General features: G+C 35.0%; 1 protein-coding gene across 6 annotated transcripts in view; it reads left to right on the top strand.

Moving 5' to 3' along the window:
* CCDC85A (coiled-coil domain containing 85A) overlaps positions 1-8,924 on the top strand; it is a 208,782-nt gene extending 199,858 nt beyond the window's left edge. For 4 of the 6 annotated variants that reach the window (XM_031008358.3, XM_004029266.5, XM_031008357.3 and 1 more), the window contains one exon: positions 7,011-8,924. In XM_031008358.3, the coding sequence (XP_030864218.1) occupies positions 7,011-7,060 (50 nt within the window). In that variant the 3' untranslated portion in view covers positions 7,061-8,924. Of the gene's footprint in view, positions 1-2,502; positions 2,602-7,010 lie in introns of all 6 variants that reach the window. The other 2 variants (XM_019020598.4, XM_019020599.4) reach the window with 1 other exon arrangement.
* Positions 8,925-26,646: the final 17,722 nt, after the last annotated feature.

Here is a 26,646-nt window from a genome sequence, read left to right as displayed (position 1 = left end):
CTAGTGGGTGTTGGTTTATGGACTGTTGAATATCTTGTTCTCTGTGGCAGCACTTGGATGAAGTTTAGCATGAATCAGGCACTAGCTATCTGAAAAGCATTTTAAAAGTAGAAAATGGACCAGAGATTGGCTTCAATCTTGTAGTATTATAGCATCTGCACACACTCCAACAGCAGCAACTTGTCTTCCTATTCAAACTGTTTGAAAGCCATTTCAGCCTGTTGCCTTATTAAATGGCAATTGCCTATTTGAATCAGATCAGCATAGTGGGTCACACTGAAATATTTTCCAGATTTCTCAATGCAGCTGTTAGTGTGGCCTAAAAGGAAGGGGAGGGCAAGGAAGAGCTCCTCAATTTTCTCTGAATTTAGTTCTAATTTTCATACAAAATTTTATCTCTGGGAGGCCAAGGTGGGCGGATCATGAGGTCAGGAGTTTGAGACCAGCCTGGCCAACATAGTGAAACCCTGTCTCTACTAAAAATACAAAAATTCAGCGGGGTGTGGTGGCAGGCACCTGTAATCTCAGCTACTTGGGAGGCTGAGGCAGGAGAATTGCTTGAATCCGGGAGGCAGAGGTTGCAGTGAGCCGAGATCGTGCCACTGCACTCCAGCCTGGGTGACGGTGTGAGACTCCGTCTCAAAAAAAAAAAAAAAAAAGATATATATCTTTCAAGAGAGGGAGATTTTATGTTATATTCAGTACACATAAGTGTCCTTGGTTGGCAGATGAGTGATATTGAGCAAGTGAAACATCTTTATTAGAAAACTGGGGGCCCTTGAATATCAAATGTTTTTACTTCCATGAGTTAACTGTGTTAGGACACAGAAATATGTACAAACATCAGTTTTGGGAAATGCATCTTAAAAAGATTTTATTATAAGAAAAAGAAATTATGGCCACTTGACATGTTTTGTTTTTGAGAGCCAGCTATCTAGAGCTGATTTATATCATGAGATATGTCTATTGTGAAAAGAATAATTAGTACAGTGGCTCAGTTTCTCACTTTCTGATAGATTTTATAGAAAACGCTAGGCTTTATAAAATCTGTGGTCATGGTTTATGGGGAAATGTAAATCACTGTAAGAAATTAGTACATTTGTGATGACACTATATTCTTCTTGTTTTAAAATTGATGATAACTATTAATTGGAGCTTTACTTCATTTAGTAAAAATTAACTGATTTGAAGTACACTTCTCTGAGGTGCATTACAAATCAAATTTGTAGGTAAATGAGCTTGCTCAAGGAGCTCTTTATGTTTTCTATGAATATTCACCAAGCACAGTCAGTGATTTTCTCTAAATATGTAAAGAAGGTAAATTAACTGTAATCTGAGGTGAGTATCAGGGCTCAGAAGTGGCATTTTTATAATAATAATGGCTAGACGGTTCAAATTAATGAGTGTAGTTTGTGATGAGATTATTTATTACAGGATCGAACTCTAGTTAGATTCAGATAGTGTCCATGAACTTGACCTGAAGGTCCCACTTCATGCTTAAGTCATTTAGTTTGGCTCAATTGGTGTAAATTCACAGGTAGCAGATGTGAACATCAGCATTGACCGTGATGACAGTAGAATCAAGTAGCTTAGCAGTGTTGCAGTTGGTGTGGATTCTATAGGAACTTCTAGGGAGAGCATTAGTTTTTTGTATTACTTCAACACTTTGATTTGTAAACTGATATAGATAAAAACAACAAACAGCACAGAAAGCCAAAGTTATTTTCTCCTTTTGTAGTATAAAAAGGTACCCACAATAAAACTTTAGACATTTTTAAAGGAATATTATTTTCAACGTGTTTAGGGCTAATTTAGAGAAGTGGAAACATAGGCCTCTAAAATTGTTTAAAAGGCATTTTATTCCAAGACATTTTGCTTTCATGAAAAATATTTAAAGTGTTGTTCAAATATTTTCACTATAAGGAGCCAGTGCTTCTCTTTGATACTGTCAAAGAGCCACCTCCACATGCCTTTTCTTAGGCACTGGGAACATGTCCAGGCAAGAACTGCAAGGTCAGTAGTTCTTACGTGCATATTCCTGGGTTTTGACCAGTTTCACCTGTCACTATCATCTTTTTTAGTCATCTTTTATGCAGGCCATGTCTACATATCATTTGGACCATTTGGCACATAGTTAATTATATTGGTCATCATTACAGTGGAGCAAGAGTTATTGACTATATCCAAATTGTTGACACAGTGAGGTTATCTTAATGACCAAAGTAAATGCATATACTTATTTTAGACACTAATGAATTCCATTGATTATTAGTGATGCAATGGATTGCTTTTAATGGCCATTTGAAAATCAAATAGAATCATTCCAAATAGATTTCAGAACAATCAGCTATTTAAAAAATATGTTTCCATATACTAATCCACTCTGATATGCAGACATGGAGAAAACTAAAGGTTTTACAAAGTGGAGCTCCTTGATGGTTTTATCATAACTAACAAGCTTTTTTCCATGTGAAATTTGCTTTTCTTTTTCAACAAATCCAGGTCTTGGATGTTCAGGAAACTATAGATCGTCAACAGGGTAAAGAGTATGAACATGACCTTAGTGAGACAGAAAAAGCTATAGTCAGAGAAATGTGCAATGTAAGTTTAATGTGCTTTATTGTGTATTCTGTGTTGAAAGCCACTTCGTAGCTTAGCTATTGTTTTAAGAATATTTTTAAAGTGCTGACCAAATGCCTTTATGTTTTTATATGAAAATAAAACCAATTTCCCTTGTTTTTATATTCAGTATATTTTATTGTAGTTTTATTAATACAATCATGTTACAGAATATTCAATTTAGAGATGATCAGCCAATTCTGTATTCCAGAAGACTCTACAAACATTTGCTAATACTGAATTTACTGTCTAAAATATGTTTCTAATTTTGATAGAATAAATGGGTTTCTATTTTATACTTCTAAGAAGTTTGTTAAAGATCAGTGTTTAAAAACCTATGATAAAGAAAATACAGCCACCTTTAGATTTACTTGTAACTATTCTTGGAAAAAATCGCCACCTTACTAGGTAATTTTGCTTAGTTCTTCATATATCATATATGTGTGCTTCATGTCATGCGAAGTATTATCTTTAGCTTTCAGTTGTTGACCCAAACTCAGAATATAGTAAGGTAAGAAAGACAGATAAGAACCTAAAAGATAGTTAGGCCAGGCACAGTGGCACACACCTATAATCCCAGCACTTTGGGAGGCTGAAGAGGGAAAATTGCTTTAGCCCAGGAGTTTGAGGCTGCAGTGAGCTATGATCATACCACTCCACTCCAGCCTGGGCAACAGAATGAGACCCTGTCTCAAAAAAAAAAAGAGGATAGACAAATAGAAATCTATTCATGAAGTCAGAGACCACAGTAAAAAAAAAAAAAAAGTAAAAAATAAAAGATATGTTATTTTCACATGCATATTCAACGCAATCATTAATATGGCTTGGATTTTTACTATTAATCCCTGACTAAATTTTAATTTTTTGAGTAATATACATGGGATGTATCATTTAATCAATAATATAAATTGTGAGGCTTTAAATAGCTAAATGGAATATTATAGAGGAAGCCATTGTTAAATGCAAGAAATCATGGTTAAGCACTGGTCATGTTAAACACTGATTTTAATTGGCTTTACATTATGCTTTATCCTCATATTCTTTTCTCTATCCTATCAGGATGTGAAAATTGCTTAGAAATACCCTTTAGCTTTAGATCTATTAGGACCAGATATTCTCAGACACTTACGCATCAACCTCCTCGAGGTGTTTCTGGAATCCAGTAAATGTTACATAAGTCCCCTGGGCATTTTTTATGTGCTGGAATGAGATTTGTAGTCTCTTGCTTGCCTGTGTTGTGGCTGATTTTTCTCTTCCAACCCTTCCTAAGTTATTTGTTTTTCTTTCCTGCATATCTGTTGTCTGTTTTCAAAAGGACATCTAGTTCTAGATGTCATCTTTCCTAAATGCACCACCATTCACCTTCTGTAGCTTTTCAACCTGTGCTTAAGATTTTCAATTTGAATATTTCCCTCAGATAAATTTTAAAAAGTGAGCCACATACCTAGGAATGCCTGTTGCTTCTCATCTATTGACTATGGAATGAGAGAGAAAGTTCAGACAATAGGAACTGTTGGACTAGAAGGAGCCATAGAGGTCATTCTCCAGTGTTTGTCCAAAGAATAGTATGTGGACCTCCTTCATAATTCGGATCTCTGAGTTTACCATCAGACCTCAGGCAATTCAGATATGAACCCCTGGGTAAGAACCCGAACACTCTAATTCTATATTTGAAGAAACTAAGACTCAGAAATTAAGTTACTTGCTCAAACTATTTTCTAATGAATAGTGAAGTCAGGAGTACACCAAGATTTCCTTTGAGGACCTTTCCTGAGGAACAAAAAGTGAAAAGCACCCTATCTTACAGAGGGGGCCATCTCCACGGTGCTTAATGCCAGAATTTCTGTAAAAAATTCCAGGATTGTTTCTTTCCCTTTTCCTTTGCTTTCCTTCCTTTCAATTTCTGGACATTAGAAAATTCATATCTTAGTCTCAGTAGAGACCCATTACTGGATTGGATTTTGATTAGTTTTATGTTGATCTTTTTGTTTGCCTGCACTTTCAAAAATAAATTGAAAGGCACCATACAGTATTATTTTTATTTTTTAGTGTATAAGATACTTTCAGAAAGCCAAAAGCTTGCCCTCCTTGTTTACCTTTAAAAGTTCTCTAGGAGTATGTTTTCTGTCTCCTTTTGTCTTTGATCCCCAGAATTTGAGGAAAAAATGCAAACAAACCCAAATCTGATTCTTAAGCAATTTTATATATTTGGAAACAATTTAAAAATGTTATTGTCACCATTATTAATTATATGATCAAAAACACATAGTCAATGCCACAGAATAGGGAAAAATGCAGATTGTAAAGCAGTTTCATAGATAAGTTGTGAAACTAGCGAAGATTATGAAGGCTTGGCTTCTAGTAGAGAAATTATATGCCTTTATAATAATGTCACAGAAAAATAAAGTTTTCCCATAATATGAGATGGGTTATAAGACTCCGATAGAACTTGGGACCACAGAAGTTTTGCTGTCATTTCTAGTATTGCTCCTAGAGATTAGATGTTGTTGACATCTACACAGCGAAAAGGTTATTATTCATATTACCATCATGTGGGTTAGTATGTAGTTAGCTATTCTCTTCCCAAACTGTGCTACAGAAATAAATATACTGCCCCCTAAGAAATAGTAAATCTGCCTTTTTGTAGTAGTTGTTTTATTTTAGGTTTGTCTGTTTGGCTCTTGTAAATTCCCTGAGGACCGTTGAAATACTTGATTGGTCATCTCAGTCACAGTCTCAAACACACACCTGTTATGCCTTTTTAGTTAATAAGTCACTACTCCTGTGTCAACCTTAGTATTGTTGGTTTATTGCAAAGTTCTGCCTTCTTTAAGAGTTTCCTTTCACTACATAGTTATATCTGGATTAAGCTCATTGTGTTCTACATTTCAATATTTGAAGAGGAGTTGCACTTTTGAGTTGTAACCAGCTAGTGCTGGTGTCTGTTATCCTTGTAAGGTCCTTAAGTCTACCCTCTGCTTCTAAACCACACATTCAAAGCATTCTGGAGAGATGTAATTGTATTTAAGGGCTAGAAAAGGAAAGTCTATAGCATCCTTTGGCTCCTTGACTCAGTGTTTGTGTCTTGTCAATTTATTAAGAAATAAGACTTTCCTAACTCTCTTGTGTATACCTTGAGCCATCCATTGCTATATATTAATAATTCCTTTCCAGATATTTAAGAACCTTAACTTCAACTCCTTTTGAGTACAACGGGATATTTATGCCATGTATTGGTATATGCTGTTGGATTGAGATTAACAGTTTCTTTGGCTTAGAAATGAAGGTAAACAGAGCCCTATATTGTGTATTACTATGAAGGATATTGGGTTTCCCTGTAGTATCCACTTCTATTTAAAAGCAAAACAAAACCAAACAAAAGAAACAGTTTATGAATAATTAATGAACAAACTAGTTTTGTGTTCACGTCAGAGTATTGTAAAGTTTTGCGCAATCAATCAATCTGATCATAATCCTTAGCGTGAAATAGTCTGGGAGGGTATGGCTGTTATTGTGCATGTGCACATACATGCATGTGCATGTGTGTGTATTCCAGTCAATGTTAGTGTATTGATGTATTATTCGTGAATTCGGTAGTTTTATGTTTATGCTTACATTATTCTTGATTGCACCTTTTGTCCCTCTATGTGGCCCAGCTTCTAACATATTGTAATTGTATCTCTTTCAGTGATTCTTGAATTTATTCTTATCATCTGCCTACATTTGGATGCTTTGTGTTTTGGAAATCCAAGAGATCATATTGCTTGGTAGCTAAGATTTGTGACAACTGATGACCCCACTCTGTAGAAAAAGCCAGAGAAATTTACTAGTGGCCCTAAGACTACCACCTCAGGACTTAAATAGCTCAATAACAAAAGCTCCTTCATTTTCCTCAGCACATTAAACACTGATATCCTTTGTTATGGATGTATAATATAGGAACCAGGATGATCTTGCCAAGGTGTTCTTAATTCTGGCTACACATTAGAATTACTTTTAGAGCTTTTTTTAAAAATGCAGTTGTCCATGCCTCACTTCTCCCAGTGAAATCAGAATCTTCAAGGATGGGGATTACTGTTTAAGAGTTCCTCAAGTGCTTAGTGTGCAGTCAGAGTTGGGGACCACTTACATAACTACAGTAAGTTAATATATCATTTTAAAATTTTGACCCTGGTTACTAACAAGGTTTAGTAGTCCGTACTACTAAGTAGTTCTTGTGTTTTAAGAAGCTTGTCATCACATTTTATTTTGTATTTGAACTCATTCATGTGGATATTTTGTCTCTTGTCTTTACTTCATCTTCGCTCCTCACTTAATTTACCCTTAAGAAATGCAAATCTCCTTGTGAAAGAGGAAAAGTAAGATACTCACTCCTTCTTTTTTTTTTTAAGGTTGTGTGGAGGAAACTTGGAGATGCTGCAGGTTCGTGTCCTGGAATTAGGCAACATTTGTCAGGAAACCAGTACAAAGGACCAATGTGAGATGCACTCTTTTTCAAACAGGAGATCACCACTGCCAGAAAGTGATAGAAGACAAGAAGAAGAAAAAGGAAAGAGTGGGTTTCCACAAACCTGGACTCATGGAATAACATGGAGTGATTGTACATTGCACATATCTCCCCTCTAAAACCTGTAGTACAACTTCTCCCCTCAAGCTGATATTCTGTGTCTCTCACCTCAATGTCCACAACAGTCAATCTCAAACAAGGTAGCTTTGAAAATCTCAAACAGAGTAGCTTTGAAAATCAATATTTTGGTACCAGTGTTTTCATTAGAAATAAGTGTTTTTAACTCCCCAGATATAATATTGTAATTGGGAAACCTGAATAGTTTTAAGAGTCCAGTGGAGCCTCAGTGTTTTGAATAGAGATGACTCATTACACATAATGGTAAGAGTTTTCTACCATGTCATGTTGAAGATATGAAGAGGTATTTTCCAGCTTCCCAAGTTTGAGAGTTGGGCATTTACCTCTTATACTTCAGTCAACAAACAAACTACTAATTCCTGATGCATAATTAATTTGGATGCAAGATAAGATTAAGTTTCTGGAGTTTTGTTTTGACTTCTGAGGTGCTAAAAAATACCATGTAAATTCTCCCTACCAGCTAGAAGGTAGCAAGACTTTGTAGAGTGCTTATCAGAGAGTACCATTTACTTCAATTGATCAATATAAATATATCTTTTTTTTTTCATCTTAATGAGTTTCTCATAAAGACACATCTTGGGGCATACCAACCTTCATACTCATTCAGTGTATCCATTGGTGTTAATATTAACAATTTCAACTAAAAACAACAAACATAATTTTTCTAAGTGTTTCGAGCTGTGAGATGTCAATTTCTACAATTTAGTTTCTAGACATGCTGTATAATAAACTTTATGTAAACTTTAAAATATTGCACTGCATTTATGAAAAAAGCTTTCTTTGCCTACTGCAGCTATCTAACATTTTATGAAACTGACGCATGTCCTTCATTATTGAGGCTAAAAGCTCTTGTTCAGATTGCTTGAGGTTTGAAAAAGAGGTGTGCTAGCTTTGCTTAGTTTATTTCTTATTTTTGGTATACATATACATATATATATAATATTAGAATGTGTGTACTGGAAATGCTATGATAGGTATTTTGTGTTAATCCAGATGCAATGATAGTTTCTTGTATGAATGTGCAAGAGGCCTGTGACCGAATGCTACGTTTTTATGGTAGTTTAAGATTATAAAAGTAGAAATGCAACAATTCCCAGTTTTTGGATAGGTTCTAAATTTCTGAGATTTGATTCATAGCAGATATTCTCTGTTGTTGATGTTTTAGATGGGCTCATTACATAATGAGTTAATTGTCACTAGTAGGAGACTGTGAAGGAATTTTGTTATACTTTAAAAAATGTTACTGTGATGAAAAATCATCTCTCTATTTTCAGAAAATATTTATGGATTAATTTACTATAGAATTATCTCTCTAATTATCATAATTGGGTTATAATTTAAGCTCCCCTTTTAAATGTTATATTTTAAAATGTTATTACTCTATAAAAGAAAATTGCTTGCTATATTTACACCTTCTTTCCTAGGAAAGCTTTCATCCTTAAATTGTTGTATTCCTACACTCTGAAGACGTTTAAAATAAGCTTTTGTGCCTGCAGCAGAGCCTGCAGAAGCTAATACAAGGGACACTGGTCTTTTGACAAAATAAACTTGTGTAAATTTTGATACTGTATTAAAACTATTTTTTTAAAGTTCTGCATAAAATTGAGTATTAAGTATATGTGTTCATCTTAGCAATGGTAATAAATTATTTAATCTCACAGTGTTTTTGTCTTCTTCAAAATGTCTTGCCTAAATTGAGTCCGTTTGTAATAGTCATGACGTGTCCTAATGCTCCTGTGTGACGGTAGTAATAATGGTAATACAGATGATTCATTATCTTAAACATAAACCAAAGGCACGTTTTAAAATATGCTCATAATGAGGGATTAAATATTCAGATATTCCTCAACTTGCACCATTCTGTATTATAATGGAATTAAAGCTTTCAAATGATATTTAAAATATTTAAAAATGTTTCTGTTTAAAATCCTCTTAGTCTTTTAATTTATATAGATTAAAATTAAACTTAATTATTATCTACTTATTTTTAAAAGAGTCATCAGAAGGAAATATTTTGGAGAGGAAATACCAAATAAATGAAAAACTTGGCCTCTTTAAGAAACTTATACATTATTCAGAAAGGCATAATATATACATGTGACTAAGAGATCAATAGGAAAACACACACACAAATGTGCTCAGAGAACACATACTTCTTGGATGTCACTAATAAGATTGTGGAATAAGGCCTTCTACACTTAGTATTAGCCTCAACTTTAAATGACAGAGAAGATGGACAAATAAATGCCTGAATCTTGCTATTGCCTAATACATTTATCAATCAAAATGAGTGGCACCATTCACTTGTGTGACCAGGTTATTAGTTTATGATCTTATCTTCCCTGGGACAAAGGTTAATGTATCTATCTTGGCAGAATATTTTTACCAGCCTTGAAGCTGATAGACTGACAACCAGAATCTGAGCTTTTAAATGAATGCCTTTCAAGCTTCAAACACATGCTTAAGGCACTATAGGAAATTCAGATCATCTTATGTAATTTCCTGTAAAGTAGCGACAGTCTAATTGGGATGATTGTTCCTTAGGTCAATGAATATTTAATGAATGCCTATCACTGCCATGTGAGTAAACACAGCTTTGGTTCCTGATTTATAGTGTGGACTGCTCTCAAGAATTATATTTAAGAGTAGTATCTGGGATGCTAGCTGGAGCTTTTTGATCCTTGAGATCGAGATAGGATTACCTCAAACATCCAGTTTCTTGATCTGAGTAAGCAGTTTCCAAATGATTTCCACTAATTTCCAGAGTTCACATTCTTTAGTAAGCTTCTTGTTGCCTCATTCCACCTCTACATCAGGGGCAAACTGATTTCTCCAGTAGAAACCTTAGTTGGAATCTATTCCTGGAAAGGATCTGCCTACCTCAAGCTGGCTTATCAAGGTAGATGCCCAACAAAGCTCAAGGCACTGCTATGAGGAATTCATATACTAATATACATTTTTAATTCTTTTCCTTCTAAAGAATAAAAATTATCCACCCTGTTACACGATTACAAACAGTATATTAAGTTGAACCATAGGAAATTGCCAATATATGACCACTTTTGGATTATTAAAACAGTAATTTCATACGGTCCAACCTCTCAAGATGAAGATATTTTTTGGTTGGAATTATAGAGTGAATACAGTAGAAGTTATAGAAGAGTCATCACACTGGGCTGGAGCTATCTTAAAGTATGCTGTGTTAAGTGCAGCATTGAATACATAACATTTGACTTTAGAGAGGCAGAATTTGGGCCCGCAAGTTCAGTATTTGACTTTATAATTAGCTTTCTGAGTTTGAGCAATTTAACTTCACTGAGACTGTTTCCTTACATGCTGTATGGAGATAACATCTATATTGCTGAGTTGTTGTAAGGCTTTTATTGCTGCCTTAATTTTAAAGTTCAGTGGTCTTGACAGTGAATGAGGAATAATAGCAAGTCCTTAAAGACAAAGGATCCCAGACCCTGTGGTCTATTGCAATTTATACTATTAGAATAGAAGAGAAAAATCACATAAGTGCTGAAGGGTCTGTCACTACTAGATAAAGTAATTCTAGCTGCACAGTTAAATACTATGAAGTTCTGTCCTTTTTACATCATCCAGGCTACCACAGGCTCTTTCATGGCCAATCACAGATGGTGATTGTGTGAATGGAGGGGAAAAAAAGGACATTGGTCTTATATTCACGTATGAACAGTAGGTTTTACAACAAAATCCCTACAACTATTTAATTCGGTATTTGTTTTTCATCTCACTGAGAAAACAAGAAAAAACTTTCATTTCAAAATGGCAGGATGAGTACCTGCTGCAGCTTCCTCTTCTTGCCTCAAACCTTAAAAATGATTTAAACAGTATTTCAATAAATAAATCCATAACCCCACTAGACCATAAGAAATAATGTGCTCCATGGGCCAGCAGTTATGATGAATTTTGGAAAGAAGGGAGACAAACAGTATCTGAATGAAGAACGAATCAATTCAAAGCACATGACGAAGGGTATTGTTGAAAAAGGAAGATGGCTACAAGGGTGCTCCGAACAAAGAAGAATTTGATGCATGCATTGTATGGTATCCTGGGGTAACTGACAATAGCTAGGCATTTTGACTCCTGCATATAACTGCTCTCTCCTTGACTCAGGAAGAGAACAATAAAAATAGATTCATTTTGCTAGAATTCAGCAGAAGATTTTTTAAAGTCTGAAAATGAAGGGAAATGGAGTCTGCATTTGTAAGTTTCCACAGTGCTTTCTCTCACTCTCTACTCTCTCTCACTCTCTACTCTCTTCATCCTTCTCTCCTTTTATTTCCTAGTTCATTTTTAATTGACCTATTTTATTTATTTCATTATTTCAATAGCTATTGGGGAACAGGTGGTGTTCGATTACATGACTAAGTTCTATAGGTGTGATTTCTGAGATTTGGGTGCACCCATCACCCGAGCAGTGTACACAGTACCCGATGTGTAATCTTTTATCCCTCATCCCCTTCTCCCACTTTCTCCCCAAATCCCCAAAGTCCATTATATCATTCTTATGCCTTTGCATTCCTCATAGTTTAGCTCCCACTTGTAAGTGAGAACATAGAGTGTATGGTTTTCCATTCCTGAGTTACTTCACTTAGAATTACGGTCTCCAACTCCATCCAGGTTGCTGCAAATGCCATTATTTCATTCTTTTTTATGGCTAAGTAGTATTCCATGGTGTGTGCGTGTATACATGGGTCATTGGGTATACATGGTGTATACATGGGTCATTGGGTCATTGCCTTGGAAAGAGGCACTGACTCTCGGTGTTGCCATGGCAATGATAAATTGACATGGCAGACTGGTGGGCATGTCTGATTGGAAAGCTGCTTCTGCCTTCCCCCCTTTGTGTATACACACACACCGTGGTGTACTACTTAGCCATAAAAAGGAATGAAATAATGGCATTTGCAGCAAGCTGGATGGAGTTGGAGACCATAATTCTAAGTGAAGTAACTCAGGAAATATATATATATGTGATTCAAGGGCAAGCCAGAGGTAGAAGAAAACAGCTTTATGGAAGAGGCAGTGTTACAGCTCCCTGACTGCTCCTACAGAGCAGGGCTACCCCATAGGCAAAAAGTGGCAGCTCAGGACAGTTTTGGAGTCATGTTTATACCCACTTTTAATTGCATGCAGATTAAGAAGTGGTTTCTGCAGGAATTTCTAGGGAAGTACTCCTTCCCTATGACAAAGCGCCCAGTCCCTCTACTTATGTACCTTTTGGGTCATCGGGTCATTGCCATGGAAAGAGGCGGTAACTCTTGGGTGTTGCCATGGCAATGATAAATTGACATGGTAGACTGGTGGGCACGTCTGATTGGAAAGCTGCTTCTGCCCTCCCCTCTGTTTTAGCTAGTGCTCAGTCTGGTTGTTTGTCCGAGCCCTGCATCTGGAGTTGAGTCCCGTCTCCTACCTCAGTGTCATGTATTAGTAGGAGCTGTGATCACAGGTCCCATTACATATTCATTTACCTTTAACAAGTGCTGCTAAGCCAAAACCACTTTTTGCCATGTGAGGTTGTCAACCTTTATAGCTTATTAAAGTTTTGGGTCAGAGCTGAAATTTTTCTCCTTACAAAATTATCGGCTTTGCTAACAAATGCCCATCCAAAGGAGAATTATAGATTGTTCATCAACTGTTACAAGAGAAGATCCATTTATCCACCTGCTCATTTGGTGTACAAAACATTTGGAGATTACTTTAATGCACAGTCAGTATAGAAATGTGTGTTTCAATCACTGGTCAGAAAGTATGATCTAATTTTTCTATCGTCCACCTCTTTACAAAAGCCCGACTGAGAAAAGTTTCATTTAGGGAAAATAAGGTACCCACTACTTTTGATAATTTAAAACTGTAATTAAAACATATTAGATACCAGAGTTTAACATATAAACTTGGCTTATGGAATCACCTTCACTCAATTGCACTAAATATTTAATCAATACCATTTTATGAAATGACCATGTGTTTGCTACAAAAATGTTGCCAAGCTTAATGTTCACTGATGAAAAAGGTCTCATAGCTACAATCCCAAACAAAAAATTCAGTATATAATTTATAATTGGAAAATGGTTGTTTCATATGAGGTTGTTTCATAGTGAAGTTTTCTTCCCTCTTCTTTCATTTGGTATGTTTAGACTTACCAGCCTTTTGTCTGGCTGTCAGGAAGTCGAGGGCCAAGTTAGAAGTTCAGTCACAGAAACAGGATTGACTTCCATGGTTGGTGTCTGAATTCCTATCTTTTACTTAGTCTCTATTTCCTTCTCTAATTTACTAATCTCTATTAGCCATGACATCATTTGTTTTTGTAAGCTTCCTAAATATTTTTGAAAAAGCTGTGGTATCGATACATTCAGTAGTTAAAAATGACGGTCATGCCACAGGAGAATTAAGGAAATACTAAGCCATCCGCAATAAAAACAAAACAAAAATAAAACAACTCTGCTTTTTCCCCCCCTTTTTTTGCATTTGCTGTTGTGAATAAACTTTTCATCTAAAGTTTGGAAAAAATATGTCATATATATGTATGTGCGTGTGTGTGTGTACGTGTATATATATGTGTGTGTATATATACACATACATATTTTTTAAGAATTTGCATTTATAGTTAAACAGATTTAGTAATTGAGTTAAAAATATCCAAATAATATATTTCTATAGTGGATAAAGTGAAACATAGTCCTCATTCTTTTCTAAGATGGCATAACAACCTCTAGAATTTTAGCATGAGGCTTTTATAAAGATACCTCTACACACAATGCACATTGACTTTTTCCTCACCAGGACCCTCTCCAACTTATAGCAGGGGGCCCAATTTATTTTATCTTAAGCAAAGTTTCTTTTGCTCCCAAAGGGAAGATGGTACAAGTGGAGCCAAGGTATCATGATTAATGCACATGTCTTTTTCCGTGTTACAACCTAAAATTGGCATTTATATTGGGTGACGTGTATTCAGCTCACAGAGGAAGAAGGAGACTTGAGGAAAGATTTCAAAAACAAAGAATTCAAATTGGTTCAGTTTGGTAGTTAGAATTCCAGGCATGCTAACGTAGAAAACTACTCTGATTTTTTTCATTTGTTCATCTCTTCTGTATCTTTGCCTTAAAATTATTCTGATACTCTACTTGTAGCAATTTGGTGTCATTAAGTGACTGAGAGCACTCACCAGTCAGCTCCTTCTTCAATGAAGAGCTCCCAGTGTGTGGATTAATGTACACATTTTCTTTCCTATCTTTACCTCTCTAATGACTTGAACAATTTGTTAAGGCCCTGCTTAGCAGATGTGAAGAGCAACTGTGGTGATTTTGGGCTCACATCATGTGTTGTGCCCTGCTGATGTTGTTCAAATAATCAGATATTCTGAACATCATAGAATTCACTGTAACTTTAAGGATGGAACCCACGGAGAAGTATGCCCAGGATAACTTTGGTAATGGGTGCAATTAGTACTGACTTTGCTTCTGTTGTGAGTCTGTCTTGTCTTTCAAAAAGAATAATCAAACTAGAAAATATAGAACAAACCAATAACAGTTACAGAAAGGTGCCCAGAGGGGTTGAAAAATCACAAGTGAATTCCTAAGGACTTCTATTTTTAGTACTGGTGTTTGCTTATCTATCCTAGGTCAACGCACTAAATCCACTTAAAAGCAATAAAGCATTTTTATGTATAAAAGCCTTTTTATGTAAAAAGAAACAATGTTTCTTTTTAAAACATCACAAACATATCGCCAATTCACTAATTAATTGTGATACTCTTGGTTTGTTTTCATTCATCTATCATACAACATGTCTTTGAATCTATGTGCCACAAAGTAGTTTAGACACTAGGGATGACAAAAGCGCCCAGTCCCTCTACTTACCTAGCAGGGAAGTTAGGCTTTGAACAAATCATTGCCCATGAGTTGAGTAATACGAAGTAGAAATATAAGGTGTTGTGGAGGTTTATAACAAAATATTTTAGGTTGGGTGTCCCAGTACCAGACTCTCCTCTTGTGCATGGAAAGTGCTCTCCAGAGACACCAGAAAGGAAATGGGGGAAGTAGGAAAGGAAAGGAAATAATCTAACAAGAGTAAAATTTTTGGAAGGTAGCTTCAGCCTGATGCTGTAAGGAAACAATGGAGTGTAAATTTCACCTCAGAGTTTGTCCTGAGCAAGTAAAATGGGCTTCATTCTGCCATGCTATCTCTCAAGTGTAAAGGACCAAATGAAGAGAAAGAGTGTAGGCATGGGGTTGTGAGAATGTAAGGTCCAGACACTTCTAGCTCTCTGCACAAGTGGCTCTGGTAACCTGAGGGCAGTAGGCAAACAAGAGTAGCAGGTGTAGCCCATCAGTGGCAAAAATGTATAGAAACTGGGATTAGGGAAAACAGAAACGATAAAATGATCTCAGGGGATCTGTGCACAACAGGAGCATTTTCCATTAGTGTCCCTCCTCTTGCATTGCTCTGATAGTTTGCATCTCACATTGTTTACTCTACCCTGCCACAGCTTAATTCATCAAAGTTTCTTGGAAAATTTTACAAGCATTACTGGGAAGAGCTACAACTCTTGTTGCTGCTGTTGATCCCAAGGCCATAAATGATTTTTATAATCCTTCTCCTCTCACCTATATTAAATTTTTTAGCTTTCTCATTTTTAGCTAGCACTTGTGTTGATTCAGGTGGCTTGGTTGGTGGGGGCAACCTAGACTTTCATTCATGACAATCATCTTGTGGTCATCATGCCCTTATCAGGCTCTGGCTGCTATAATTGCCCAGTCACAGTTCAAACTAGGTGTAGGAGTACCAAGATCCTAGTTGGTGGAGTTTTTTAAATCGCTAACAGGTATTGAATTTTGCCAAACGTTTGCATCTACTTTGTTGATCATCTGATTTTTCTCTTTTATTTGGTTATTGTGGTGAATTGTATGTATTAATTTTTATATGTTGAATCAACCTTGCTGTCTCAGATTGAGCTCTCCAGCAGCCAATGCTGACATGGATTTTGGGATGAAAAATTTTTTTAGCGACCAACACCCACGTAAGGAAGAGAAAAGAAGCTATATCTTTCTGAGGAATTGCTCATTTATTATTATGAAATGTCTCTAGATTTATAACATTTTTTGCCCTGAATTCTACTAAATTTGATATACATTTTAGCCACACCAGCTTTCTAAATCTTGTTGGTTTGCATAGTGTCTTTTTTAATCTTTGTACTCTCAACTTATTTTTGTGCTTCTATTTAAAGTGCATCACCTATAAATAGCATATATTTGGGCCTGCTTTTTAAAAATCTAGTAAAACAATCTCTACTTTTCCTGAAAAAGATTTTCTTTAGAATTACCAATTTCTTTAGTTTTTTTAAATTAGTGAACTAATTTTTAGAATAGTTTTAGGCTTAGAGAAAATTTGAGTAGAAAATATAGAGTTTCAATACCTCTATTTCCACATGGGTACAATCTCTCACTAATGACATCCCACATCACAGTGGCACAATGGTTACAATCAATGAATGACTGGTACATTACCACTCGAAGTCCACAGTTTACATTAGGGTTCATTCTAAGTGTTGTACATTCTATGGGCTTTGACAAATGTATAATGACATGTATTCACCATCATAGAATCATACAGAGTAGTTTCACTGCCCTAAAAGTCCTCTGTGCTCTGCCTGTTCATCCTTCCCTCCTAAACAACACCTGGCAACCATTGATCTTTTTACTATCTTTATAATTTTGCCTTTTTCAGAGTGTCAGATAGTTGGAATCATGTGACATATAGCTTTGTCAAATTGGCTTCTTTCACTTAGTAATATGCGTTTAAGGTCTCTCCATTTTTTTATGGCTTGATAGCTCATTTATTTTTAGTACTGAATAAAATTCAATTGTTTGGATGTATCACAATTTATCCATTCACCAACAGTAAGACACATTGATTGCTTCCAAGTTTGGCAGTTATGAATAAAAGCTGCTATAAAAATCTACATGCAGGTTTTTGTGTAGACACAAATCTTCAATTCATTTGAATAAACACAAAGGAGTAGGATTGCTGGATTGTATGGGAAGAGTATGTTTGTTTAGTTTTGTAAGAAACTGCCAAACTGTCTTTCAAAGTAGCTGTACCATTATGCATTCCCACTAATAATGAATGAGAGTTCCTGTTGCTCCACATCCTCTATAACATTTGGTGTTATCAGTGTTTGGATTTTGACCATTCTCATAGGTGTGTAGTGGAATCTCATTGTTGTTTTAATTTTCAATCCCCTAGCAATTTACAACGTTGAACATATTTTCATATACTTACTTGCCATCTGTATATCTTCTTTGATGAGGTATCTTTTGCCCATTTTTAAATTGTATTGTTGCTTTTCTTATTGTTAAGTTTTGAGGGTTTTTTTTTTTGTATATTTTGGATAATAGTCCCTCTTCAGATGCAGCTGTTGAAAATATTTTCTATCAGTCTGTGGCTTGTTTTCTTATTCTCATGACATTGTTTTTATGTTTTTAATTTTAATTAAACTTATCAACTTTTTAATAAATCATGACTTTGATGTTGTATCTAGAAAGTCACCGACAATCCCCATGGCCATTTAGGTTTTCTCTACTGTAGTCTTCTAGGAGTTGTAGAGTTTTCTCTATTGTAATCTTCTAGGAGTTGTAGAGTTTTGAACTTTACATTTAGGTTTATAATTTATTTTGAGTTAATTTTTGTAAAGGGTGTTAAGTTACATGTCTAGATTCTTTTTTTTTTTTGCATGTGAATGTCCAGTTGCCCCATTACCATATGTCAAAAAGACTCTTTGGTCCATTGAATTGTCTTTGATCCTTTGTCTAAGATTATTTGACTGTATTTACATGGGTCTGTTTCTTGGCTCTCTATTCTATTCTATTGATCTGTTTGTTCTTATGCCAGTACCACATTGTCTTGATTACTATAGCTTTTTACTAAGTCTTCAAGTTGAGTAATGCTGGTCCTCTCACTTTGTTCTTCTTCAATATTGTGTTGACTAGTCTAGGCCTTTTGCCTCTCCACATGAACTTTATAATCAGTTTGTCAATATTTCACAAAATAACTTGCTGGATTTTGATTGGGATCAAGTTAGGAAGAACTGATTTGGTAACAATATTGAGTGTTCCTATCTATGAACATAGGATTGTTTTTTATTGATTTAGTTCTTTGTGTTTGTAGTTTTTCTTATATAGACTTATACATATCTTGTTGGATTTATATCTAAGTAGTTTATTGCTTGGGATGCTAATGTCAGTAGTATTGTGTTTTAAATTTTAAATCTCACTTGTTCATTGATAACATATAGGAAAGCAATCAATTCTTGCATGTTGACTGTGTATCCTTCAAGCTGTAATTGCTTATTTGCTGTGGAAGCTTTTTGTTTGTTTCTTTTGGATTTTCTACAAAGATAATTATGTCATCTGTGAATAAAGACAGTGTTACTTATTTCTTATCAATTTGTATATATTTTATTTCCTGTTCTTAACTTGTTGTATTATCTAGAACTCTGAGTATGACATTAAAAGGAATGGTGAGAGGAGACAACTTTGCTTTGTATCCAATCTTAGTGGGAAAGTTTCTAGTTCCTCACCTTTAAGTACTATGTAGCTGCAGGTTTTTTGCAGATGTTCTTCATCAAGTTGAGGAAATTCTCCTCTATTTTCAGCTTGAGGAGAATTTTTATCATTAATGAGTGTTGAATTTTGTCAAATACTTTTTCTACATCTAGTGATATAATCATGTGGTTTTTCTTCTATAGCCTGTTGATATGATGGATTACATTATTTAACTTTCAAATATTGAACCAGACTTTCACACCTGAAATAAATACTATTTGGTCGTGGTGCATAGTTTTTTTTTTTTTTTTTATAGATAATTGGGTTTGGTTTGCTAATATTTTCTCAATGAATTTTGCACCTATGTTTAAGAGAAATATTTGTCTGTACGTTGCTTTTCTTGTATTGCCTTTGTCTGGTTTTGTTATTAGGATAATGCCAGCCTAATAGAATGACTTGGGAAGTATGCCCTCTGCTTATATCTTCTAGAAGAGTAATATGGTTAGGCTTTGTGCCCCCACCTAAATCTCATATTGAATTGTAATACCTATAATCCCAATAAGCCCCACATGTCAAAGGAGAGACCAGGTGGAGGTAATTGAATCATGAGGATGGTTTCCCCCATGTTGTTCTCATAATAGTGAATGAGTTCTTAGGAGATCTGATGGTTTTATAAGAGGCTCTTCCCCCTTCACTCGGCATTTCTCCTTCCTGCCACTTTGTGAAGAAGGTGGCTTGCCTCTCCTTCCTCTTCCATGATAATTGTAAGTTTCCTAAATCCTCCCCAGCATGCTAAACTGTGACTCAATTAAACCTCTTTTCTTTATAAATTACCCAGTCTTGGGAAGTTCTTTATAGCAGTGTGAGAATGGACTAATACAAAGAGATTTTAGAGAATTAGCATAATTTATTACTTAAATGTTTGATAGAATTAACCGGTGACTCAATCTGGATTTTGTGCTTTCTGTTTTGAAAGGTTATTAATTATTGATTCAATTTTAAAAATAGATATAGGCATATTCAGATGATCTTTTTCTTCCTGTGTGAGTTTTTTCAGACTGTGTCTTTCAAGGAATTGGTTCATTTTATCTAGATCATGCTAGATGACGAGTTAGTGGGTGCAGCGCACCAGCATGCCACATGTATACGTATGTAACTAACCTGCACAATGTGCACATGTACCCTAAAACTTAAAGTATAATAAAAAAAATAAAAAATAAAAATAAAAAAATAAAAAAAATAAAAAAATTAAGAAATTTGTGGGCATGGAGTTGTTCGTAATACTCCTTTTTATTATCCTTTTAATATCCATGGGATCTGTAGTGATGTCCCTTATTTTATTTCTGATACTAGTAATTTGTGTCTTCTCTCTTTTTTTCTTGGTTAGCCTGACTAGAGGATTATCAATTTTATTGATCTTTTCAAAGGACCAGCTCTTGCTTTGATTGATTTTTCTCTATTGATTTCCTGTTTTTAATTTCATTGATTTCTGCTCAAATGCTTATTATTTCTTTTATTATGCTTATTTTGGATTTAACTTGCTCTTCTTTTTCTAATTTTCTAAGTAGAAAATTTAGATAATTTATTTTATATCTTTCTTCCTTTTTTTAGTATATACATTTAAGGCTATAAGTTCTCCTCTCAGCACTGCTTTTGATGTTTCTCACAAACCTTGATAAATTCTATTTTCTTTCTCATTTTGTCAAAATATTTTAAAATTTTTCTTTGGATTTCTTCTTTGACTTATGTTATTTAGAAGTTTGTTGTTTAAGCTGAAAGTATTTGCGGGGGGTGGCTTCCAGCTATGTTTCTGTTACTGATTTCTTGTTTAATTTCTCTGTGGTCTGGGAGCAGGTCATTGCATGAGTTTTATTCTTTTACATTTGTGAAGACATGTTTTATGACCCATAATGTGGTCTATCTTGGTGAATGTTCCATGTGAGCTTGAGAAGAATGTGTAATCTGCTATTTTTAGTTGAAGTAGTCTATAGATGCCCACTATATCTGGTCTATTGATGGTGTTGTTGAATTCAAATGTGTCTTTACTGATTTTCTGCCTGAGTTTCTTTTGATTAGTGTTAGCATGATATATTTTTTTCCATCCATTTACTTTTATCTATATTGTCTTTGTAACTAAAGTGTATTTCTTGTAGTCTTTTTTTTTTATTATTCTGACAATCTCTGTATTTTAATGGGTGTATTTAGAACGTTAGCATTTAAAGTGATGACTGATATAGTTGCATTAATATATGCCATATTTGTTACTGTTTTCTATTTGTTATTCTTCTTCTTTGTCCCTAATGTCTTCTATACTTTTTCTGCCTTTTGTGGTTTTAATTTAGACTTTTATATGACTCCATTTTCTCTTCTTTTTCATAATATAAATTATACCTCTTATTACCTTATTAGTGGGTGATTTAGAGTATGCAATGTACTTTTACAATGAATCCAAGTCTATTCATATTTTAATTTATTTTAAATTTTAAATTTTTGTGGATTCACAGTAGGTGTATACATTTATGGAGTATGTAAGAAGTTTCGATACAGGCATGCAATGCATAATAATTACATCATAGAAGATAGGGTATCCAACCCCTCAAGCATTTATCCTTTGTGTTACAAACAACCCAATTATACTCTTTTAGCTGTTTTAAAATGTACAGTTAAATTATTATTGACTATACTCACCCTGTTATGCTATTGAATACTAGGGTTCAGTTATTCATACTTTTTTTTTAACCTATTAACCATCTCCACCCACCTTCACCCCCCTACTACTCTTCCCAGCCTCTGGTAATCATCCTTCCAAATCCACTTTTAAATAATAGTGTACCGCTTAGTGGGTAGTGGAAGTGCCTTATGATAACAAAATATTTCTAATTTTTCCTTTCTGTCCCTTGTGTCATTTGTTTTACTTATACACAATCATACATAAGCCTCTATGAATGCACACATAACCATACATAATTGAACACATTGTTGCTATTATTATTTTGAACAAAATATTATTGTTGGATACATTAAGAATAGGAAAAATAGAAGTTTTTATGTGACCTTCATTTATTTATTCTCTGACAATGTTCCTTTCTTTATGTAGATCTGAGTTTCTGATTTACCTCATTTTCCTTGTCTCTGAAGAACTTCTAACATTTCTTGCAAGGCAGTTCTACTGACAACAAATGATCTTAAGTTTTGATTGTCTAAGCCTTAACTTCTTTGCCTTTGATGGATAATTTCACAGGGTACAGGTTTTAAGTTGATTATTTTTTTCTCTCAGCACTTTAAGTGTTTCACTCCACTCTCTTCTTGCTTGCATGGTTTCTTAGGAGAAGTTAGATATAGTTCTTATCTTTGCTCTTCTATAGGTGAGGTGACTTTTCCTGTTTTCCTTCAATATTTTTTTCTTTATCTTAAGTTTGAATATGATATGTCTAGATGTAGTTTTTTTTAGGGTATACATATTCTTTCTTTTGACATTCATCTTGACTGATGTTCTCTGAGTTACCTGGCTATGTGGTTTGGCATATGAAAATAAATAATTATGGGAAATCCTTTGGTCAGGATTGCCTCAAACACTGCTGTATTCTTTTCTCTTTTTCTTCTCCTTCTGTTATTTATATTGTGGGTATATTATACCTTTTATAGTTATTCCCAGTTCTTGGATATTCTGTTCTGTTTTTTTTCCCAGTGCTTTTTTTCACTTTGCTTTTTCAGTTATGGAGGTTTCTATTGCCATATTCTCAAGTTTAGAGCCTCTTTCCTCAGTTCTATCTAGTCTAGTAATGAGCCCATGGAAGGCAGTCTTCATTTTGTTACAGAGATTTTTTAATGTAGAGCATTTCTTTTTAATTATTTTTTAGAATTCCCAACTCTCTGCTTACATTATCCATATGTTCTTGCATATTGTCTACTTTTTTCTATTAAAGCCCTTGGCATATTAATCATAGCTGAAAAAAATTCCTGGTCTGATAATTTCAATATTCCTGCTATATCTAACTCTGGTTCTGATGCATGTTAAGTCTCTTCAAGCTGTTTTTTTTTTTTTTTTGCCTGTCAGTATGCTTTGTAATTTTTTGTTGAAAGATAGACATAATGTCCTGGGTAAAAGATCTTTAGTAAGATAGTGTTAGGGTACTGGGAGAGGGGGAGAGGGGAAACATTCTACAGTCCTATGATTAGGTCTTAGTATTTTGGTGAGCCTGAGCCCCTGGGCTGTGGCAGTGTTTCTCAGTACCCCAGGTTCCCTGGACTTCGGTGGGACAGAATGAATACATGGGGCTGGAATTGGCTATTTCTTTTCCCTCACATGGAAGGCTAGAACTGGCTGGAGTTTGTATTTTCCTTCCTCCAGGTAGGCTAGCCTCTCACAAAACTTCTGCATGTTAAGCTCTGGTAAAATAGTTTCTCCTAAGGGTAGCCCTCATGTAGAACAGAATGCTCAGGCATTTTTCAAAATAGTTTCTCTCCCCTTCCCCATCCCAGAGGGAGGAAGAAATTTTTGTCCAACATTCACTGGGAGGACCTTGTAGAGCTTCTGGAGGTAAAACTCATAAAAATGTACCACTTGCCTCATGACTGGGTCCCCTAGAGTTTTTAATTATCTGATTTGTCCACACTGAGCCTCCCAATTTGTCAATTACAGTTTAGGTTTTCCTACCTCAGTACTGATTCTTATGGAAGTTTGTGGGTTCTCCCTGTAGGTTGTGATGTTCTGTATTTTCTTATCTGTATCTCCAATTCTGGGGGAAGCAGTTTGCCCTGTGACCTCAATTCTCTGATGGAAATAAGAAGAGTTGTTGATTTTTCAGTTTGCCTAGGTTTTTTACTTGTTAAAACAGAGTAGCAACTCCTAAGCTGCTTACATGCTGAACCAGAAACCAGAAATCCAACCTATACTTTTAAATTAGAGTTCTTGATTCATTTAAGTCTATTTTTTGGCTATGTGTTTTCCAAATGTTGACATTTCTATCCTTCTGGTTGCTTTGGCCAAAACCCTTGGAGCCATCTTTGACTCTCTTTTCTCTCTCTCCTATAAGCAATCCATCAGCAAATCTTGTGGCAGTACTTTTATAATATGTCCAGAATCCCATCACTTCCTATTATCTGTTCATCTATTTTTTTAAGGCTATGTTACCATGTTCTCTCACCTGGATAACAGCAACAGCTTCCTATCTGGTCTTCCTTCTTCTATCCTTGCCCTCACTTCTTACAGTCCAGTCCCAACAGAGCAGCTACAGTGATCTAATTATAACCTAAGTTAGATTGTGTGAGTCCTTATTTCAAAACCTTCCAATGGTTTTTCCATCCTACTTAGAGTAAAATCCAAATTCCAGATAGAGGCTTATAAGTCTTCCTATCTTCTGACATTTTCTCCTATTAGTCTTCCCCTGGCTTACTCCATTCCAGGCACACTGACCTTCTAGTTATTCCTCGAGCTCACCTGATGTACTTCCACCTTATGTCATATGACTAGCTGGCTGTCCTTCTCTTTGGGAATAGTCTTTTCCCAGATATCTACATAGATAACCTCCTCAACTCCTTTAAGTCTTTGCTCAAATATCATCTCAGTGAGGCCTGCCCTTACCACCCTATATAAGATTGCAACCCCACTCCTACTGTGTCCTCTCTTGCTCTGCTCTACTTTTTTTCTTTTTCCATAGCACTAATCACCTTCTTATATTTTAACATACCGTTTATTTGTTATATATTAGGTTGTATGTCTCTTACTTATTCAAATATAAGCTCATGAGGGTGGTGACCTCTTCTGATTATTTTTTTCATTCCGGGTATGGTCTACATATAGACAACTTTATGCATAGTCCAGAGTAAATGACAAATACAGAATTTTAAGCATTAAAATGACATTAATAGCATGCCAGTCAATTCTCTGAAGAGCAGCATGAAGATCTGTATAGATACAGACATAGACAGAAATTTCATTTTTTATACATGGGAATACAGACAAATTATAGGAAATATATACAATATAATTGTAAAATGTGAATAGGTACAAAACATCAAAGTAAGAAATAACTCTATCCCTCACTCTCATCAGTCTCTAATATGGACTCTTTACTACATTCAGATTATTTTTTTTCAATTGTTTATTAGTACATACTAAATAACATACCATGCTCCTTCTTACCCGCAAACCTTCCTTGTGTATTTTGAATATCGTCATCATTCCTATGTAAAACTCACCCATGTTCGGACCCAGATTAAGTGTCATCTTTTTCTGAAGCTGTATTTGACCTCTTAATTTTGTTCAGTGAAGTGTCCTGGGTGCCCTAAACAGTGCCTGGAATGTAGTAGATGCCCAACAGATATTTCTGGATGATTAAATTGGTTATTATGGTCTTCTTTAATCTCAACTACAAAATAACAGTTCAGGTTATTTAGTGTAGCAGATGGAGTATAATATGTCTTAAAAAGGCCAATGGGTTTGGAAATAAACAAAACATTTCCAGTATCCAAAACAAAAAAAAACCCAAAAAAACAAAAAAACAAAAACCGAAACCTAGAATATCAATAAGCAACAGCAACGATAGACATCAAAATCCCACCCTAGTGCTGCCATAGTGTGTTTTATTATCATAACTGATGATTTTACATAGTAAACTCTTCTACAAAAGATTATTTCCATGGCAACATATTCAATTTCTACCTTATGATATGAGCTCATAAAAACAGCATCAAAAACACCACCAAACCACAGAAAAACAGAAACAAGAAAACACTGTAACATACAAATAATTAATATACACTGACTGCAAGTTAAAAAGTAGCACATATGAAGCTCTACGTTTAAAATTAAGCCATTCATAGCAAAGTAGGTAGAAATCTCTAGTGCTTTAAGAAAAGACTATGGTCTAATTTTTTTTGCAATCAGTATTTGAAATTAAATACTTGTAGCACACTGACACTTTATATGCAAGTATTAACTTAATATGTCAGTTCTGATTTCTTACCGAAAGATTTCAATCCCGAGTGAAAGATCAACGGCATTCAGCAGGGATTCTCTTTTAATTACCATTTCTTTCCCAGTCTGAAGGGACTCTTCTGACTGAAAAAGCAACTAACATTTTATTTTGACAGTTATTTGAATTACAGTAAATAATAGGAGATAGGAGGCTCTTACATGACACATTTATGATTTTGGTAAGCAATCTGTTGAGAAATCATTTTGTATAGCTTTAGCAGAATTCAGTGGGCCCACTAGAAAAGGGAGAGAATAAAGGGTCCTAACAGAATACATAAAAGTAATTTCATTTTTAAAGTTGAGCCTTTGTTCTTAGATCACACTGGAGACTCCGCTCTTTATGTTCCAGTCTTCTCACTTTATTTTTCACTGCCAAGGAAAGCTTTCTTCACTTTCTAATCCCTCCCTCAAGTTTTTTAAAAATAATAAACAATAATAATAATTCTCTCTCTCTCTCTTCCCCATCCCCCCCTCACCGCTCCACTCCTGCATGTATGTGTGTGTGTGCGTGTGTCCATGTTTTTGAGCCACTATTTTTGTGAAGTCTCTGGTCTCTCTCCTTATTTAGGACCAACTCCAGAATTTTTCTCGGAAGTTCCTCCCAGGTCATATTAATTACTCCCTGATGATATCTATACATTTCTGAGAGCCCTCACTACCATTTCTCAAGCCTATCGCCCAATGTGCCAAAGCTGTAATGGGTTTTAGAACTAAATTTGATAGGATTTGGTGCTCTCTTTTGTATGTTTGTGGTTTTCTCTGTTACACAAAAGCAGCCTGTGTTGCATTCCAATTCCACATAAGTGTGTAATCTTTCTAGGACTCCCCACCTT

This window comes from Gorilla gorilla, chromosome 12, assembly GCF_029281585.2.
Source record: "Gorilla gorilla gorilla isolate KB3781 chromosome 12, NHGRI_mGorGor1-v2.1_pri, whole genome shotgun sequence".
Taxonomy (NCBI): Eukaryota; Metazoa; Chordata; class Mammalia; order Primates; family Hominidae; genus Gorilla; species Gorilla gorilla.
Note: the sequence above shows the minus strand (reverse complement) of the source record. Positions and strands in the feature narration are given on the sequence as shown.